The following is a 19,878-nucleotide window of genomic DNA, read 5'->3' on the forward strand; positions in this document are numbered from 1 at the left end:
CGCCATTGAATACGAATATCTGAAATCGGATGAAAATTTTTGAACACATGGAAAAACATAACCTGGTAATATTATCCATAGTCGCCATTCTAACAGTTAAAAACTTGTAGTCAAAAACATCGTCCTTGTAAATTAGCCGCCACTATTTTCAACTATTACCAAAATGTTTTAATTTATGGGACCTTAATTTATTTGACCACGTTTTTAAACATTTCATAAAAAATTCGAACATGTCTGACCAGACTTACCATAATTTGAGGGATCAAAAATCATTATCTTATCTTCAACTATTGACAATTCAAATAGATTATTTTATGGAATTAATGTTAATTGAAAATCAAATTATCCAAGATTTTTGGAGGGGGCTCTTTCATACGTAACATAACTTATGATCTATTTGGTCAAGCTTCTGAAAAATCAAAAATACTTTTGTTAAAATGCTTATTTTAGAAAGTTCAGTCAAACTTCTAAGAAAAAAGTAATGTTTTTGAGTAAGTAACAAAAGTTATTTCTCATACCTAAAAATAAGTATTTTTCACCATATATATATATATATATATATATATATATAATAAAAAAATTACTCTTAGAACCTTAGTCAGTCATTTATTTAAAATTCCTACCAAAACTTGTTTATTCCATCATTAAATTAATTAAATAATTTTATCTCCCCCTTTTAAATTGTATTATTGAAGAAGTATGCACTATGTAGTTTTATTGGATTGGTCAAAGTAGCTGTAGCTAAAAAGCTATAGAGTATTGTTATAAGGAAAGAGCAGTTGAATGATTAATAATGTTTACTAATTTTGGATAATAATAATTAAGCAAAATTAGGTAAAAATGAAAGTAAACAACTAGCTTTACAATATGGAGCTTCCTTAAAGTATATAACAATTAAAAGACTGTCTCAACTTTGTCAAGTGGCTAATAAGTTGGACAGATAAGACTTTTTCAAGATTCAGTCACCAAATTTAAAGCCCAAATCAAAATTGACTACTTACCAATAAGTAGATAAGACAATCTTGATTAATTTCCATGAAATTTCTTAAATGATCACTAAGTAGGCATTTGGATAATGTTTATTTCAAATTAAAAGTGAGGAAAAATTTAAGTTAGCTTCGATATGCAATGACCACTTTACAAAAAATGTTAAAATTTATGAGAATCTTGTTTGTTATTTCACTCGATGTTCAGTATCTATTATGTAGCTTGATTAATTAATTTGGATATGTGTGGGGAAAATATATTCCACTTAAGCGCTCACTTACATAGACGGTTTCATTTTTAAGGCTCAAACCTGAAAGAAACTATTATTTCTTGCAAAATATTTCTCAAATTAATTATAAGCTTTTGAACATATATCTCCTTGATTTGTAGAATCAATGAATACAAAATATGTGGTGACTAGCTACTATATACTAGTAATAGTTTTTATGACTTCACTTTGACATAAAATATTGAATGCGAATAAATATTTTAAAATTAACGTACCGAATATAGAGGGCATGCATGCACAAATGAACCGTAAGATGTTAAAAATAACAGTAGCATTGATTAATTAAGAATATGAATATGAAATATCCTACAATTTTATGTTGAAGTTGAAAATGAAGTGACAAAGGCCAATTCCATCAAGCTATAAAGACAATCTGATATTTATATTTGTATATTCATCTTTTTGTGATATGATATTTTGTTGGCTCCAGCCTAGCTACCTCTCTAGATTTTTCTTCCTTTTCCCATGTATACTCCTTTTCAAGAATCTGATTTTTCTTTTCCATTTATTTCTAACCAACAAAAGTTTAATTCCACACCTAAGATTAACGAGGGCGGGTCATAGAGAAGAAGAATTGACAAATTTTCTAATCTGACAAGCTTCTGAAAAAAGATATATATAATATACATCTTAGTTGAATTTGTACAAATTAATGAGACATGAACTTTTGAACTTAATAATAACGTAACTCAAGGAGCAAATTCACAAGGATTTGTTACGCTAAACTGACCAAAATACGTATCATGAACTTGATTTGTGAGATTTAATGTTATTTTCTTTGTGAATAAAGAAAACAGTGCAAAAGGCATTTATATTACTTATATCATGATAGGCCTCTAATTTGTCTTGTCATATGACTAAATGTGAGTACATGATGACAACCTTGCTACCGGCAAATAATATTGCTCCTGACGTTAGAGAATTATCATGATGAGACCAAATTGTATTTTTCCTTTAAATTATTTCTTTTTTATTCTATTATTAACAGATTTTTAATTTCATTATCTCTACTTGCATTTTTATCAGTAGTATTAACACTATTTTAATAGTTTCTTGCTTTTCATTTTTAGTTTCCACTCGTGTTTCTTGTGGTTTGATGATTGTATATTTGTTAGTTCAGTATGTTTTTCCTATCACATTTATTTGCATTTTTGTCAATTTACTTTTAATTGTGTTACTCGAGGCTATTGTCTATCAATAATAATATATGTATCTCTAGAAGGTAAGAATAAAATTTGTATACACACTATTTTTTCTCATATTTTACTTGTTAAAATTACACTCTCTCTATATATATATAATATTGCAGATATTTTCATCGCAATGCGTTTGTGATCAATGGAATCCATCATTAGTTAATTCTGAAAAATAATCATAATGGGATTATGCATTGAAATGACTCTTTCACCTAATTTCTAGGCTAGTTTGGTGAATTAATCTATAATAAGGTTTCGCTAGTTATCTTCAATCAAATAACGAATGAAGTGATGACATTTGTCATACAACAATACATAATGTACATTAAACGTATTTGATAATTGATAGACGAATATCTCCAATTTTCCTCGAATTTTTTTTAGAATTTCCATTTGTTTTCACCTGGTGTCCGGTACGTGTATTGGAGTCCGACTATTTTGGACTCACACCGGGCAGGCCTCCATTAGGGCGGAAACGCTCCCTATCAAATATTTTTTTTATACCCAAAACTCTAACCCCATACCTTTGATTAGGAGAAGAACAACTCTATCCACTGCACCACATCCTTTGATGATAAATAACACTTACGTATTTGTTTACTCAATTTCTAATTCATGCACTTCATAATTCGAAATCAAGTGGTATACGCTAGTGTTGATTAAAGGATGACATAATTGACGTAAAACTACAAGGAACTCGAATTATAAAATTGTCCTTTTTTGGGAGTTATGTTCAGATAAAGAAATACTGTTGGAAAATTGCTTTCAAAAGAAATACACTACTACTATTATATAAAAATTCATATTCCATAATTATAACATAATTACACATTATAGGTTACAATAACATATTAAATCCATACCTTTCTTTAAAAAAATTGATCCCTATTAATTGTATCATTATTAGTTTTCAAATGATTAATGAAGTATCTTAAGCGTTCACGATAACTCTAATATGAGTCAAAGTAAAATGGAATAACTTAATTAGCCGAATTGAGGTGTGTTTGTTACAAAGGAGAAAAAAAATACTTTTTAAAAATCTCTTTATGTATTTATTTTATTGTATTCGCTAAGTAAGCAAAGAAAAATCATTAATCCTACCTTAAAAATGAGACGCGTCGTGTGTTGAAGAATGGAAATGACAAATTCTATGTGAAATGTCATGTAACTTGCTTTTCCTAACTCTACGATGTTATTTTCCTCATCTTTTATAAATATTATTTTTCAAGAGAGTGCAAAAATAGAAAATTATGTATATATAATATGAGATGTAAAATAACTTTGTCTGCAAGTCGTAACTTCAAATTATTAGCGTAGATTTCATAAAGAAAAAGGGAAAGCCTAAGTTATGAATGTAACTTAGTTTTTTTTCTTTTTTTAAAACTTAATCTCTCAGAATTGTCAATCATATATAGGACTAACAAATAATATTCCTCTTTTGAAATTAGAGAGTCCAATAATTTAAGATAAAGAAAGAAATGTGGAAGGAATCATTTTATGACCCAATATTTACAATTAATTGGATAAACATGTAAACCTTTTTTTAACCTTAAAGAAAGGTAAATAGTTAGCTCATGAGGTAAAAGTATTGCTTAAAAGGAACACTCAATGCACAAATAAAATTAAATATTTGAAACATGAATAATGATATAACACTTTGACCTTTATAAATAAAATTTTATATAATCTAATTATACGATTTTCGATGTTAGATATAAAAAAAAATATATGTATCTAAAATTATTATTTCTTATCTCACTGATTAAATAATTCCCATATAATTTTGGGTACGTAGGTACGAAACACGTGAGGAATATTGTTGAAAAACGAAAATGTTGCATGAAATGTGAAAAAAGCAAAAAGAAAATGAAAAAAAATTAATGACATGAATACTTACAAGAGTGCAATAAAACGGTTAAAAAATAGTAGGTGTATTTTATTTTTCCTTCTATATTTGTCAATACAAACAAAAATGAAAAGTAAAGTATAAAAGATTACAGCAAGCAATTAATTGCGCAAAATATGACAAATTCAATTTGGACTTTCCTACAGCCTTCTTCTCGATACACTTTACTGCTTACCGTGTTATACGTCGCCTATACTTCAAACTATATTTAGTTTCGATCGTTCGGTTGCTGATTAGAATTATGCAGGTATAATTATGTAAAGATTAGATATTTAATTTTTATTATGTATAAAATAATATATAATTTCTTCAGAACTTATACGTATTTTGGTTATGTGGATATCTAAAATATCAATCAATCACCATAATAATTTTATACATGAAGATCTTATTTCCTATCTATCTACCAAACATCATATAAGTTAAATTAAAAATGATACATAATTACTTGAACCTTATCTAGCTACCAAACAACCTCTACTAATCTAAAGATATTCTCTCTATTTTAATTTATTCGTCCTATTTTAGTTTAACATGTAATTTTAAAAAGTAAAAATAAGTTTTTCCAAATTGTGTGATTTTAAAGTTAGAATAATAAAATTATAAAGAAAAAAATACATTGGTTCTGAAACAGAACAAAAATGACACTCTTTCTAACCTAATTTATATAAATTGATTTCTTATTTAGTAAAATAATTAAAAAAAATGATACATTTCATATTTAATAATAATTTAATTTTATATTTTTATTTTACCTTACTGAAATTATTTTAGATCGAAAGATTTAAAAATATTTCTTTTTTAAATTTCATAATAAGTTAAATTCACTTGCGTAAAATAATTTGGTAATAGTAGTAATCACTAATAATACAAATAAATTAAAACGGACGAACATAAATAACGAATACTTCACTGGTCCCACACTACTTCAACGTTACACTTCTTTCATTTTTCTCTATAAATGGATCCTCACACTTCTTCTTACCAAAAAAACATATATTTCTCCTTTTCCATTTTCAAGAGGAGGAAGAAGACTAGGGATTTTGATTCACAAGCTCTCTTTTGCATCATTAATTCATTAATATTCCCACCTTCTTCTTCAATGGCGCAATTTAAAGTTCTCTGTCTCTTTGCTCTGTTTTTAACAATTACAGAGCTCTTCATAACAGGTAATTATTCAGAAACAAAGTCAAAAAATGATAAAAAAAAAAAGCTTTGATCTTTATCTTTAACAGCATTCTTTTTTGGATCATATTGTATAAATAAGATACAATATTCATCTGTAAAGATTTACAAATGAAACTCTGTTTATTTGCTCTGTTTTTATCTCTTCAATAATTCAGAAAAAAAAAATTACACTTTAAAGGAAAATAAATTTGAGTTTTTTTAATCTTTAAGAGCTTTCATTTCAGATCATGTATATTTTTTTACTCCCTTTTGGTATGAATTTACAAGTGAAAAAACTCTCTCTGTTTACTCTGTTTTTAACGCATAATTCAGAAACCAAGATTTAAACTAAAATTGGAAATTAAACATTAAATTTGATCTTTCAGAGCTGATTTTAGATCAATTAATGTTCAAAGATTTGATTTTTTCCCCCTTTTTGGGTATATAAAATATAGGTGTAAATTCAGCTGCAACATTTACAATGGTGAATAAATGCCAGCAAACAATTTGGCCTGGGTTATTATCTAACGCCGGAATTGCTCCACTTTCCACCACTGGTTTTGTTCTACAAAAAGGCGAATCGAAAACAATCAGTGTACCCACTTCATGGGGCGGCAGATTCTGGGCTCGTACACATTGTACCGAAGATTCCACCGGAAAATTCACCTGCGCCACCGGCGATTGCGGTTCCGGTAAGGTCGAATGCGCCGGCGGCAACGCTCTACCGCCGGCAACTCTAGCTGAATTCACACTCGATGGATCCAACGGGATGGATTTCTTCGACGTCAGTTTAGTCGATGGGTACAACTTACCAATGCTTGTGGTACCACAAGGTGGTTCCGGTAACAACTGTACAAGTACCGGATGCGTGGTTGATTTGAACGGCGCGTGTCCGTCGGAGCTGAAAGTGATGAGCGTGGGAGGTGAAAATGTCGCGTGTAAGAGCGCGTGTGAAGCTTTTCGAAAAGATGAGTATTGTTGCGCCGGCGCGTATAATAATCCAACGACGTGTAAACCATCGTCATATTCAACGTTGTTTAAGAAAGCTTGTCCGAGTGCTTACAGCTATGCTTACGATGATAAAACGAGTACTTTCACTTGTGCTGGAGCTAATAATTATCTCATCACGTTTTGTCCTTCTCCTAATACCAGGTAAACTTACTTATTAATTTATTTTTTCTCGTAACAAACAGTTTTATCACATTCAAATAGTTAATCAACTTATAATTTTTTTTAATTTTGGGGGGGTTGAGGGAAATACATTGGGATTCGAGTTGGGAATGTGGCCTGTCAAATGGAACGTTAGGACGTTACTTTCAATGTAAAGACAAAATATCTATGAGATCATTATTTGTAGGGGTATGTGGGCTATAAGGTAATTAGGAGGGGTATTTTGGTACTTTAAATAATATGTGAGATCATTTTATAGGAGAATGGGTTCCACTTATGGTGAATTTTAGTACTTTAACATAATATGTGAGGTCATTGTAGTAGGGGTATTTTAGTACTTTCAAATGCTAATTAAGTCAGCTTTGGGAATTGGGAAAAATATCAAACTTAACGGCTTAAAGAGATTCTCTGAACCCAAAGACTATGAATTGTCCTTTTTATCCAAGTAGCCCACCAACTGGTCTAGTTTCGTGTGAATTCTGTCAAGTGGTTTATCACTTACTTATTCGAGTCGAGTGTCTATTGAAACAATCTTTATTTTTTTATGAGTAAAAATTAATCTACGTCCATGAGAATTCATATAGCTGACTCAATAATACGACTCCATTGCAGTCAAAAGTCGTCATCATCATCAAGTGGACAAAATCAAGAACCAGAAGATGGTAACAACCAAAACAACGACAACAATAACAACGAGCCATCAACGATCAACAACTCTATGGTATATGATGGTGCGTGGGATATCAGTAGTGCATCTTCACCCACCACGTGCATGCACGTGTTCAGTTCACCGGCCATAGCCGGTGCTGTCGCCTTCTTAACAGCCACTTTCCAGTTGCATCGTCAGCTCTTCTAATTTTTTATTTTTGACTTTATGTTGACACCCAAAAAAAAAAAATTAGGCGAAAAGGGCGGCCCAACCCGGCCCATGTTATTTTGTCGGAATTTGGGGTGTTGTATCACGTGTGGACCATTAAATTGGGCCTTGTGACCCACATGTGTGGCCCATGTGACGGGGAAATGAGTCAGCTTACGTGTCAATTTAATTGACGTACACCTAATTACCTTTTAATTGGTGAAAAAAGAGGTACCTCTATAGCCACAAAATTTAGATTTTTTAGGTTATTTAATTTTTTATTTAGAATTTTATTTGACTTTTTTTAGTTTAATATTTTAAATTTGAATTAAGATTGGGATTTTAGGTTTAGGAGAGGGAAATTCATTTGTTAGGTAGGTTTTAGAAAAATTATGTATAATATGCTTTATATTTGTAACCATTCCAGTTGGTGGAAATTATATACACTTAAAAAAATGGATTGGTGATTTATTTCTTATATCTTTTTGTTAATTTATTTTGTTTTTTCATGTCACATTCGATTAATGAGCCAATACAAGGGATCAAAAATAATATATTTACCCTATAAAAATAGGAGTGTAATCTGCATATATTTTATACTCTTTAAATTTTACTTGTGAAAACTGTATTACATATATATAATATGTGAAATTATATTAGGTATATATAATTTAGTGAATGGTGATGCTTGTTGCACTAAATATTTATAAGCTTACAACATTTGGTGGAAAAATTAATAAGTATTAAGTAACTTTCAATAGTGACCAAGATACATTATCAATAGATATTATAATACTAATCATAGTGTTAAAATAATTTTTAATATTTTATATAAATGCTTGGTTTTCGGAGTCATTGGTGTTTGATTCAAATTTGTACCATGTTGCTTATAAAAAAGAAAAGTGTTCTTCACCGATTTTTAATTTATTTTTTTGATTTAAATTCGAAATCTCTATCCCACAAAAGTAAGATAGGATTTGCAATATTCGATCCTTCTCCTATTTCACACAAAATATGTTGTTATTGTTGTTAATTAGCTCGATCAAGATCTCTAATTAAGATATATATACTCATTTCTCTATTTCATTTAGGTTAGAAGATGCTAAATTAGTCATCTTCAAACTCCATAATTGAGCCACTATCTTTTGTCCTACTAATTAGTTTCAGTTGAGAATTATGATTAGTATTCTTATAATATACATAAGGCATTATTAACACGTAGCGTGATTTGCATATCTATAATTATTAAGTGTCATACTTTAATTATTAAGCCTTCATTCCTACTAGTTATTAACGTCCAAATTAAGGGATTAGTTAATTAACTGCTGTCTGCTAATCCAAAATCATATTGCATGTTCATCTTATTAGAGAAAACTTACCAATAAGAGAAAAGATTAATCATATCTTATATAAGCAACCTTTACTAACAAACAATCTAGTGATGGCTTAGATAGAGACTCTTTATATTGGTTACAAAAACTCACCCAATAATTACGCATAAATAATAGATTTTGAACCCTACTTAGAAGAAACTAATGTTTTCCAAATCTAAATTGAATAAAGCCTAAATTTTGAATGTATATTTTTTGTTGGAAAAAACGCTATATATTAAAATGCCAGAGTACTATACTAATATTCTCTTTGTATCATAAGTTTGTCAGTAAAAATCTCAAAACAATAAGTAGAAGTATGTTCATGCATTATTTGTTCTAAGAAGTTTGCCATACATAAAAACATTGTAACTATTAAATTAATTAGGGTACGAATTATTAAAAAAAAAACACAATAACTCGCAAATCATAAAGAAATATTACATATGTTAGGGGCGCAAAATGCAACGAACTCTATAATATTTTAAGCCAATAGTAGAGTCCATCTTTTTCTTTTTTATTCTTTTTCTATTTCTTCAATTTTATAAGAATTTAATTGCATTAATAATTCATCTCCATCTATCACATGTAACACGGAATTATTGGATGTCCACTTTTTCTATAGCATGAAAAAATGGACAAATGCAAAGGAAAAAATTCCCCCACATATTTAGTGCATAATCTTCAGTAGATATGATATGTAATCGACCTTTGACCTTAAGCTAAATCCTTTTTTTCTTTAAAAAAAAAAGTCCTTGGGCCAATGAATTAATTTATTTGAGCCGAGAATTTATCAAAAATAATCTCTTTACCTTCACAAAATAGAATAAATCGGCATATTCTCCAGACTAATGAAATTACACCTAATATATTGTTGTTATTGTTATTATAATATCACGTAGTTGAACTTTTAATGATAAGGGTATGGAAAAAGTTGTGTTGCTCTTTTATGAAGCAATCTATAATGATGTAATATAATCTCACGGTCCTGACAAAACATCCTCAATTAATTAGGATACTTTAATAGGTAAATTTTATATAGCTATCGTAAAAATATCCATTCTAGCTTCAACAAGTATTAAGATTGTGGCATGTTATAAGTGTTGTATTATTTGTATGGCCTTAGCACAAGAGATTGGTGATATAAAGTGTTAAACTTTTAAGATTTTTAGTATTATATTCATTGTATTGTTGAATTATGGGATAAAATCTAATATGTTTTAAATATTATAGTAGGTTTATGCATATATATTTATTTTTTGTGTTATAAGTTATGAATTCAGAACTCATAATTGAAAGGATACATCCGACCTATCTGACATCACTGTAGTATGGGAGATCATTTGTTCATTACATAATTTTTTATAATTCTCATATCATGAGATAGCTTTTGAATTGACGCAAAATTTATTTCTTATCATAACATTAGAGCTGAAACTATTTCAACATGAATTGGTAGTTATGTCAAATATATTTTACTTTTTTGTTCACTTAATCACTTGGGAAATTGATTGATATTTATCAACCAACCTTACCAGCTAAATTGGAGTACGTATAAAGTACTTTGTACAGCTCTCCTTGTACTTTTGGATTGCAATCTCTAATATCTCATGTGGGAGGGCCGGAGTCCGAAAACTAGTTATACAAGTTCCGATAAATTTAACAATTTTTATTTAGATCAGATGTTTGTATTAGGAATTTCATTGAATATGTATAAAAATTTAACTATGAACCTTGTAACTATGATAATTATAGTACGATGACAAATTTAAATCCATAACTCTAAATTCTGACTCCGTCTCTCTAATAGTGGTACAAATTGACAACATACTTAAATTTTAAGTGTAAGTTTGTAATATTTGATCATTATTAGTTAGGTTAAGTGGATAGCATTTTGGCTAATTTTTTGTTTCTCCTTGGTAAACGATCCAATGAGTTGGAGAAACTCACCAATCTATTCATTAATTTGGTTATAATAATATTGTTTTAATTTAAGTTAGAAAATTCTAGAAATTTTTAATGAAGACAAAATCAATACCAAATTAAAATTTCTTTTTCTAACTAATTACCAATTTGGACTGAATTAATGGATCGGGTTATTTATGGGCTTAAATTATTCATTCGGCCCAATGCAAACATTTTGGACAGTACTGCACAGCATCATTTAAGGAATAGCCATTTATTAAACTTCTTTTGTATTTGTAATCACTCTGTTGCCTAACGTTCCCCAAGCAACATAAGTGGTGAACGGCCACTACTTTTTTGGTGCGCATTGAGTTAATTCAATTATGTATAGTGACTTGCAAATTATACAGTAGACGTAACACTAGATAAGTTTGATACGACAATCTCAATTAAAACGACATTTTTAGAAGAAAAAAAAAAAGATCTTTGACCTTTTGTTTTTATAGATTATCGTATGCTGTATCAACTCAATGACTTGCTTTCTTTGAAGACCATTTTTTTTTAAACCCTCTGCCGCTAATTTTAGATCCGCATTGAATAATTTTATTTTGTGCAATAACTCAAAAATCACACAGAAGTCAAGTTTAACATGACAATTGACAAGCTTAATTGAAAAAACATTAATTAAAAAAATCGATCTATGATCTTATAAATGGAATACCACCTACCGCACTAATTCAGTACCAAATGGCCAAGGATGCGACACATGTCATTCTCTTTTTCCTTTTATATATATGTTCAGTATTTTTTTCCCTCTTAAGATGAAAATAGTATGTTATCTGTATGTAGAAAATGTATGAAACATTTAGCCACTTACTAGGAACTTGTCCTAACCTATATATATAATATCTTTACATTTGAAAAGCAGTTCTATATATGAAATGTTTGGTTTCTCTTGTTCTCTCTCTTTTTTCTTCTTCTTTCACATAATAAAAGAAACAAATAAAAAAGATATGCAACAAAGCGTCCATGACACGATACAATATTGTTAGAGTTCGATGCATGTGCGAAGATGAAATAATCGGTTCTAACCGTTGGTGTTGAATAGACTAGTTGAACTGCATATGATAGTTAAAGTAGACTGAAATTAATAAAGATAGGTCAATGGTCATTAATCAATATAAAAATTACTTCAATTTAAACAAGCCGAATTAAAATTTAGATGAACTGAATCAGACCAGTCAATATAGGTTAGGCTAATAAGCGAATGAGTTATTAACTTATTTAAATTTAGACAAATTAAATAAATAATATTTTCATAGCTCGCTATAAATGTTTGCTAAAATAAATCCTCACCAAATTTTGAAATGGAGGTATTTTGACATGATGAGATTTTGGTGGGGGTCTAGAAAATTTCACCACACTTTCAATAAAAATCACTATTTAGTTTTTTTTTTTCTCTCCGAAACAGAACCTCTTTTATTATTGCATCAACGGAATACATAATTTAAACATATCTTTTGCATCCTGGATGATCCAACTTGGGAAAAACTTCTCCCAAGAGATTTCCTTCAACAAAGAGATAGAGTATCTAGCTAAACTATACGTTATTTTGTTCACATATCTAGAAATATATATAAATTCTACATGATTGAACATGCTTGAAAGCTTCCAAATGTCTTCACACAACACTTCTATCTCCCATGAAGTTGTTACTCGTTTCTGAATCATATCAACAACATTTTTAGCATATGATAAAATCTTCACTCTCTTCCATCCCTTACTGATAGCATATTCAAGAGCTTTCCTAATAACAATTGCTTCAGCAGTCATGACTCTCCCAACAAATTGGATTGGGGATCCATGGGGATGAAGCAGGTTCCCAAGGCTATCCAAAGCCACAATACCGATACTTGCCCTTCCATCATCATTCTGCAATTCTGCATCTGTAAACAATAAAATGCCATCTTGCAAATTTGTTAGTTTAATCACAGAATGATTTCTAGAGGAACAAGAAGAAAGACTTTTTGTTAGTAACTCTTTATATTCTTCATACTCAAACATAGATCTAGAAACAATATCTCTTGGTTCTAACCTTTCCTGCTTAAACAACCAACTATTCCTACCTTTCCAAATTTGCCACATAATGTTAGCACTCAAGTTTAACAAGTCAATAGATTCAGGAAAAGATTTGGTATTTTAGAACAAGTCATATCACCAGATAGAAAAATCAATAATATATCCTATATCAGGCCAATTTATAGGACAATGCTTCCACACAAGTTGAGACCGAGGACATTTGAATAACATATGTTCTATATCTTCAGGTCCAAGACCACAAATCTTACAAGTCTTATCTACATTGCGTAGTCTTTTTGCTAAATTACTATGGACTGGTAGAGAGTTAAGCACACATTTTGTCAAAAAGTGTTTAAGCTTATTTTTAACTCCCAACTTCCATAGGAAGTCTCAAAAACATTTTGGAAAAGAGTGACAACTCGCTTGAGCTTCCGAATTTTTCATTGTCTTACCGATCAAATCCCTTGCGATGTAGTAACCTGACTTAACTTCATAGTTTCTTGTTTTTGTATGGTGCCATATTAACCTATCATTAGAACTTGCAATAGAAATTGGGATAGACAATATAGCATTAACATCTTCAGCTTCAAACAACGAATTAAGCTCTTGTATTTTCCATGTGTGCATATTCTTATCAATTAAATCAGATACTACTAAATCGAAATTTCTATGGCCATGGATACTCTTAGGGATGAAGCCATTATTATTTGGTATCCTATCATTTTTTTAAAAAAAAAATTTGGTTTCTCACCCGGTGTCCGGAGCCCACATTAGAGCTCCGACTAAATCTGGATCGCACTCTGCAAGACCCATTCGGGGGTAACGCTCCCAACATAATTTTCTCCATACCCAGGGATCGAACCTGAGACCTCTGGTTTATTTTCCTATATTATGTGTATTGGTCTTAAATATTTGTCCTTCGTGACAAATACAAGAATATTATTTATTTTTTTGAGAGACGTAAATTTATATTTTTATAATTATAATATCTCATAGGTTCTACTTGGGATAATTTTTGCCCGTAAAAAAATTAAGTTCCGCTAAGCATCTGATTAACGACCTGCCCATTTAAAAGATAATTTGTCCAAATCCACCAAATCCTAATGCCATCTGATTAGGATTTGTTTTTGATACTTTGCATTAATAATCAAATCCAGATCTAGAGAATCAATTTTCTTTTAATCTTGTGTCACCTCAGTTTTTTGTAGGGTGATTAAAAGTGTTGTTCCCTTAATTATGATATCATTATGTCTGATTAAAACAAAATTAAAGTTGATTAATTTTCCACAACGTTAAAAGGTAATAATTAGCCTTTAACATGAGTAAATAAATAGTATGGTACGACAATATAATTATCAAGGTTATACATATTTGATATTTACATCAGAGTTCAAACTATATGATCAATTTATTTAGGTTATAATGCTTCTCAATTGACTACGATTACGTGATAACAATTTATATAAAAATATATGTAATTAATTTATATTGATGAAAAACTAGTTCTCATAGAAATTTTAATTTTTTAATTTAATTTCTTGATCAATATAGGGTGTCGAACAAATTGACTTTTAACAAATATAATAAAAGATGACCAACTTTAATTTGTGATAATGAATTGACAAGTTTATATGCTTTTTGTAGGTCATGCATATATATGGGTCTAATTAATTACCCTTTAGCTTAAAGTTAAACCTAAAGGTTATCATGAATGCCTTCTTTAACAAGAGGACAAGAAAACTTAGCTAATAAGCTATTGCCTAAAATGGATATTCTCTTTTACTACTGATCAATGGGATGAGGAGACGATAACTTTGGATTAATGCATGATTAAGGTAAGAAATTTGTGTATGCTTATTATTTTACATGTTGTAGCAGATAATTTTTATATTTTTAAAATTTTATATTTAATTGCACATTTTACAGAGACTTGTCAATAGATATTTTTTGAGTGATATGATGAATAAGAGTTTTGTAGTAATGATTTATATAACTTGAAGAGAAAATACATAATTACCCCATCGAACTTATACCAGTTTTTGAAGTAGACACCAATAATTTGTGCGAGTTCTATTACCCCACGAAATTATTTTAAAGTAGCATATATACCTCCTTGGTCATTCCCAGTTGTAATAAGGCAGGTACAAATCACGCACCATCCCTAATCTACCACCTGTCATTCACAATTTAACTTTTAATTCTTTTCATTTTTGCCTTTACTTTTCTATTTTTATTTCTTTTTATTTTCTTTTTTGAATTTTTTCTCTTTTAAATTTCTACTTTGCCTTTGATTTCTCGAATTGGTTTTTTTGAATTCCACCACCACAAATCATAGTGACAACATTTCATCATTGCACTACTTAATCACTACTAAATCATGACAAATAATCAATATATGAAAATTAGAAATTCTATCAAACTTAAATTTTAAATCATCATCTTCATCTTAAATCACCTTCTTTATCTATTAGCATCACCATTTTTTATCTTTAAGTTTTAGGAAAGAGAAAACTACTTAGTTAAGTTTAAAAAAGAAGAAGATAGAATCTAATAATATCACATTTTAAAAAACAAAATCTGAGCAAGAATGGTGATTTTTAATTTGTGGCCTGTTGAAAAAGCTTCTTAAAAGGCTAGATGGAAAGATGAGTCTAATTTATTAATTAAAAAAAATCAAATTAAAAATGCTACATGGTATTTTAACACTGGTTTGGGGCAGTAATATACTACTCCTTCACGCGCCTAGTTTTCGTGAGAACACAATTACAATAGAAATGGCTGAAAAGGATGTATTTATCGCGAATATAAATAATTTCGTACGGTAGTAAGACCCCACAAACTTTAGGTGTCTACTTCAAAAAAAGACATAAGTTTAATGAGATAATTATGTGTTTTCTCTAATTTAAACTCTAAGTTCGGATAATTTACAAGCTCATGCATGTAGCGATTCAACACAATTCAATAGACTTGGTTTAAATATTGTATTTGTGTTTAAAACGTCACAAAATTACATAATATTGTTAAATAATTTATCTATAGCAAACTACTTTCTTAAAGTTCAAAAGTCATAAACTAAAAATCTTAACTTTACCCTCTTCTTAGACTCATATTTTATATAGGATTTAAGTTTTGTCGCATTAACCTAGAAAATATGAACACATCAGAAACGATAATTTACTTGGTACCTTGAAAATATTTACATAATTAGTGTATGTTTTATATAGAGGCTTATATACATATATATAAAGAAGCTTCTTACGGTCAAAGATAAACTTGTTTGCTTTTATATATATATATAAAGAAGCTTCTTACGGTCAGATAAACTTGTTTGAATTTCGAAATTTGAAAAGTGCCACATAAAATGAGACGGAGGGAGTATAATCTTTTTTCATGCATGTCCCCTGTAAGGCTATAACTGTCATTTTAATCTGTAGCCACATCATTCAATGCTCATCGTGTCTCATCCTTTATAACTTTTACGTAGATTTGAGAGATTATTTTTTTTTTTTGGTAGAAAAAGGAGGTATTATTATATATTAATATGCATTATTACAGGTTAGTGGCAGCATGCTGCTATTGTTACTCCTACTAGGAGAAGGGAGCTGCTATAATAATCCGATTTATTTGATTAGTTATTCAAACAATAGCCAGTGACATATATTTACTTAAAATTTTTATATAATATGGAAACTATAATGTATAATTAAACATTAGGAAATGTATCACTGGTTGTACAAATCATTATTATAATTAAAAATATAGACTTTTGTCACATTGTTATCCATAATTTCTAGCTAGGCGCGCAACAGATAGTAAAGTTTCAAGAACCAATTAATGGATCATACTTGGTTAGATAATTATCCTATTATTAAATTGATCACCTAACAAAGCTAAGAATATAAAGATGTAATGCACGAAAATGCCAAGGATTTAAAATGTGTTATATAGTATTATCTTCCAGCAAAATTAAAGAAGTTTCGATGAGCCCACTTGCACCTTATAGGCGAATTCATAATTTAAATTTATGATAATTAACCTTAAAAGTTTTTAGCATTGAATTTGTTATATATTCTAAAGTTGTATGTTCATACCTATAAAAACTCAGACCTAACAATTTTACATGAGGCCTTAGCATATATTATATTGAACAAACTAAATATAAAAATGATTTTGACTATGATATAATTTTAACTAGAAAATCTAACTCTAACTCATATGAGTATCGTCGAAAAATGGAAATAAGATAAAAACAAATTCTCTCGACCAATGTGGAATTAGTGACCCCTCTAAAGAGAAGTTTCAAAGTTAGAGACGAAAACTTTTGAGAAGGAAGTGACTCAATTGAATCTTTTTAAAATACTGTAGTATTTCTAGGGAGAGGACAGGATAACGACTCAAAAAGCTAGGGTGAAATTATCCAAAAAAGAAAAAGGACCTTTGCAACATGTTAATGCACGTTGCTGGTTATTGAAAGAAGTATCCATCATAAAATAAAACGTCGGTCGTAGTGGAATGATTGAGTTTTGTTAAAGAATGACTAAAGTCCCACATCGGTGGTTAATGAGATGGGTGGACTCCTTATAAGGCTTGGGCAATCCTCCTCCCTTTGAGCTAGCTTTTGGGGTGTGAGTTAGGCCCAAGACCTAATTTAACATGGTATCAGAGCAGGGCTCATCTCACCCGATGTTGGGGACCCCAAAATCAAAATTGCCCACGCACCAGATGCTAAGCACTGGGCGTGAGGTGGGGTGTTAAAGAATGACAAAAGTCCCACATCGGTGGTTAATGAGATGGGTGGACTCCTTATAAGGCTTGGGCAATCCTCCTCCCTTTGAGCTAGCTTTTGGGGTGTGAGTTAGGCCCAAGACCTAATTTAACAGAGTTCCTGAGAAGTTTTGAGTTCGAGTTCTTGAGAACGGAAAAAAATCTACTTAGAAGTGTCATGCACCCTCAAAAACCTTAAAATGCGTGAATTCAGATTTATCAAATCTCAATATAAGTAGAAACATAGCGGGAAAAAAAAATATCCACCAAAAAGAGTCATGCCCATTTTGGTATATTTGAGATATGCATGGTGACCCATGATGCTTTGTTAATAACACGCTAAAAGTAGTTAGTGCTTATTTTTAACGAACATTATCTTGTTTGGTGGTGAGCTAAGGAAGACTGATTGCGACCATTTTAGCCTTTTGAATTTATGTTGTTTAATAATAATTTGTAATAATCAAATAGCCATCAATGAGTTTAATTAATTTTCACGTCCATTTCTCTCACCACCCCTTACCCTTATAAAGGCCGATGAAAGAAACATTATATGTTACTTCCCTCTGTCCCTATTTACTTGTCCACTTTTGAATTGACACACTTATTAAGAAAACAATTAATGACATAATGAGTTTACCATTTTACCCCTGTTAATTATGAAGTGGATGAAAAGTTCTACATTTTTCAAAGTAATTAGTCATTTAATTGAGGGTATAATAGGTAAAGAAAAATTCGTCCTTTCTTGATTTGTCAAAATGGACAAGTAATTACGGACAATTATAAAAGAAAAAGTGGACAAGTAATTAGAGACAGAGGGAATAATATTTTTTTATAGGTAATTACCAGCAAAAGAATTGATATAGTTGGTAAGTGACATTTAAACGATTAACTTATCTATATAATAACTATTTGAGAACATGCATATATAAAAATTAAAATTTGAATCGAAAGTGTTTAATTTATCCACAATGTATCTATGTATGAAGCTTTTTTTGTTGCAAAATTATCGTGGCACACTTATCCACCCTTTCGAGTTCTTCCATTCAAATTTCAATTAATACTAAAGATAGTAAAGCAAAAGCATTATTAATTTACTAATTATTTATTAAAGAAAAGAGACGGCAGGTGATTAGTCAATTGCATTAGGTTAAAAAAGCAAAACTGGTCCTAATTGCAATTGTATTCCTAGTGACAAAGGATATACTTCAATTTTTTGACTTTTATAAATAGTGACACATAATGAATTTCAATACTATCTGGTTTGCTTACATGTACGTAGTTGTTAATATTAATGAGTATAAATTACATACATCGTCAGTTTATAGAATTTAATTACGCATAATTGCAACTTTCAAGTGGCTCAAGTAATATATACTAAGTATTTTTTTTAAAACAATAAATATAATTAATTGTTTATCGATGAAAATATGATATATATATTACTTGCTAGGCTACTACAAACGTAAACATAATAATGATATAAAACTTTCTTATATTGACGATAGATATAATTTAGACTCATTCTAGTAAATTAACTATAGTTTACACTATAACTTTATCGAGAGTCTAATATAATTCTTCATAATGTTTCACTATGAAAAAATTGAAAGTCACTTGACGGTAAGGAGAGGAGATCACATATAAAGTTTTTTCTTAATTCATTTGTTTTGAACTTCGTGTTCAAGAACTCCCTTTCATCTATCTCCTTCGTTATGAACAAAAAAAATGGAATGAAATTTCAGTTATATACTATTCTTACTACGAATCCTTGTTGATGATTTCGAACTTCGTTCACGAAGGAACTAGACTTTTGATAGGCTAGACCTTTTTTATGAGTCATTTTATCTCGAAAGAAAAATGAATTTTGCTCCCCTGGGCGCTACATGGTTCACTATAAGGAAAAAGGATATTGCATCTGGCACGAGATGATAAAGAGAGGCTTCATATGTAGATGAACAATAAATTAACAAAGCTTTGTATTTTATAATGTAGATATAACTTCTTGGATCAATGAGAGAAATATATAGTCAAACGTTCCACACTCTTGAAATGCGCTTCTACATTGATCGATGAACTTGACAATGTAACTTAATTTCGTTTTCTTATGTGGTTTTTAATCTATGAATAATGGTTATGACCATCATAAATTAATTACTCCCCCCCCCCCCCCCCCCTTTTTTTTATATAAA

The 19,878-nt window shown here is 29.8% G+C and overlaps 2 protein-coding genes across 2 annotated transcripts in view; both read left to right on the forward strand.

The window, feature by feature from the left end:
* The first annotated feature begins 5,358 nt into the window (after window positions 1-5,358).
* On the forward strand, window positions 5,359-8,049 carry LOC102601558 (thaumatin-like protein 1b). The gene is made up of 3 exons (XM_006342001.2): window positions 5,359-5,547; window positions 6,001-6,697; window positions 7,328-8,049. Exons 1-3 carry the CDS (start codon window positions 5,481-5,483, stop codon window positions 7,569-7,571), a joined length of 1,008 nt encoding a protein of 335 aa, XP_006342063.1. The 5' UTR covers window positions 5,359-5,480; the 3' UTR covers window positions 7,572-8,049.
* A 5,551-nt stretch (window positions 8,050-13,600) lies between these two features.
* Window positions 13,601-19,878, forward strand: part of LOC102603458 (pathogenesis-related protein 5) — a 14,508-nt gene continuing 8,230 nt past the window's right edge. Inside the window, exon 1 of the mRNA XM_015306453.1 lies at window positions 13,601-13,635. Within this exon, the coding sequence (XP_015161939.1) occupies window positions 13,601-13,635 (35 nt within the window). The remainder of the gene's footprint in view (window positions 13,636-19,878) is intronic.

This window comes from Solanum tuberosum, unplaced genomic scaffold (genome assembly GCF_000226075.1).
Source record: "Solanum tuberosum cultivar DM 1-3 516 R44 unplaced genomic scaffold, SolTub_3.0 scf00032, whole genome shotgun sequence".
NCBI classification, from domain to species: domain Eukaryota; kingdom Viridiplantae; phylum Streptophyta; class Magnoliopsida; order Solanales; family Solanaceae; genus Solanum; species Solanum tuberosum.

Coding starts and splice junctions, on each gene's coding strand:
- LOC102601558 (XM_006342001.2), top strand. CDS start 5,481: ATGGCGCAATTTAAAGTTCTCTGTCTCTTTGCTCTGTTTTTAACAATT. Junction 5,548..6,000: donor TACAGAGCTCTTCATAACAG/GTAATTATTCAG, acceptor TATAAAATATAG/GTGTAAATTCAGCTGCAACA. Junction 6,698..7,327: donor TGTCCTTCTCCTAATACCAG/GTAAACTTACTT, acceptor ACTCCATTGCAG/TCAAAAGTCGTCATCATCAT.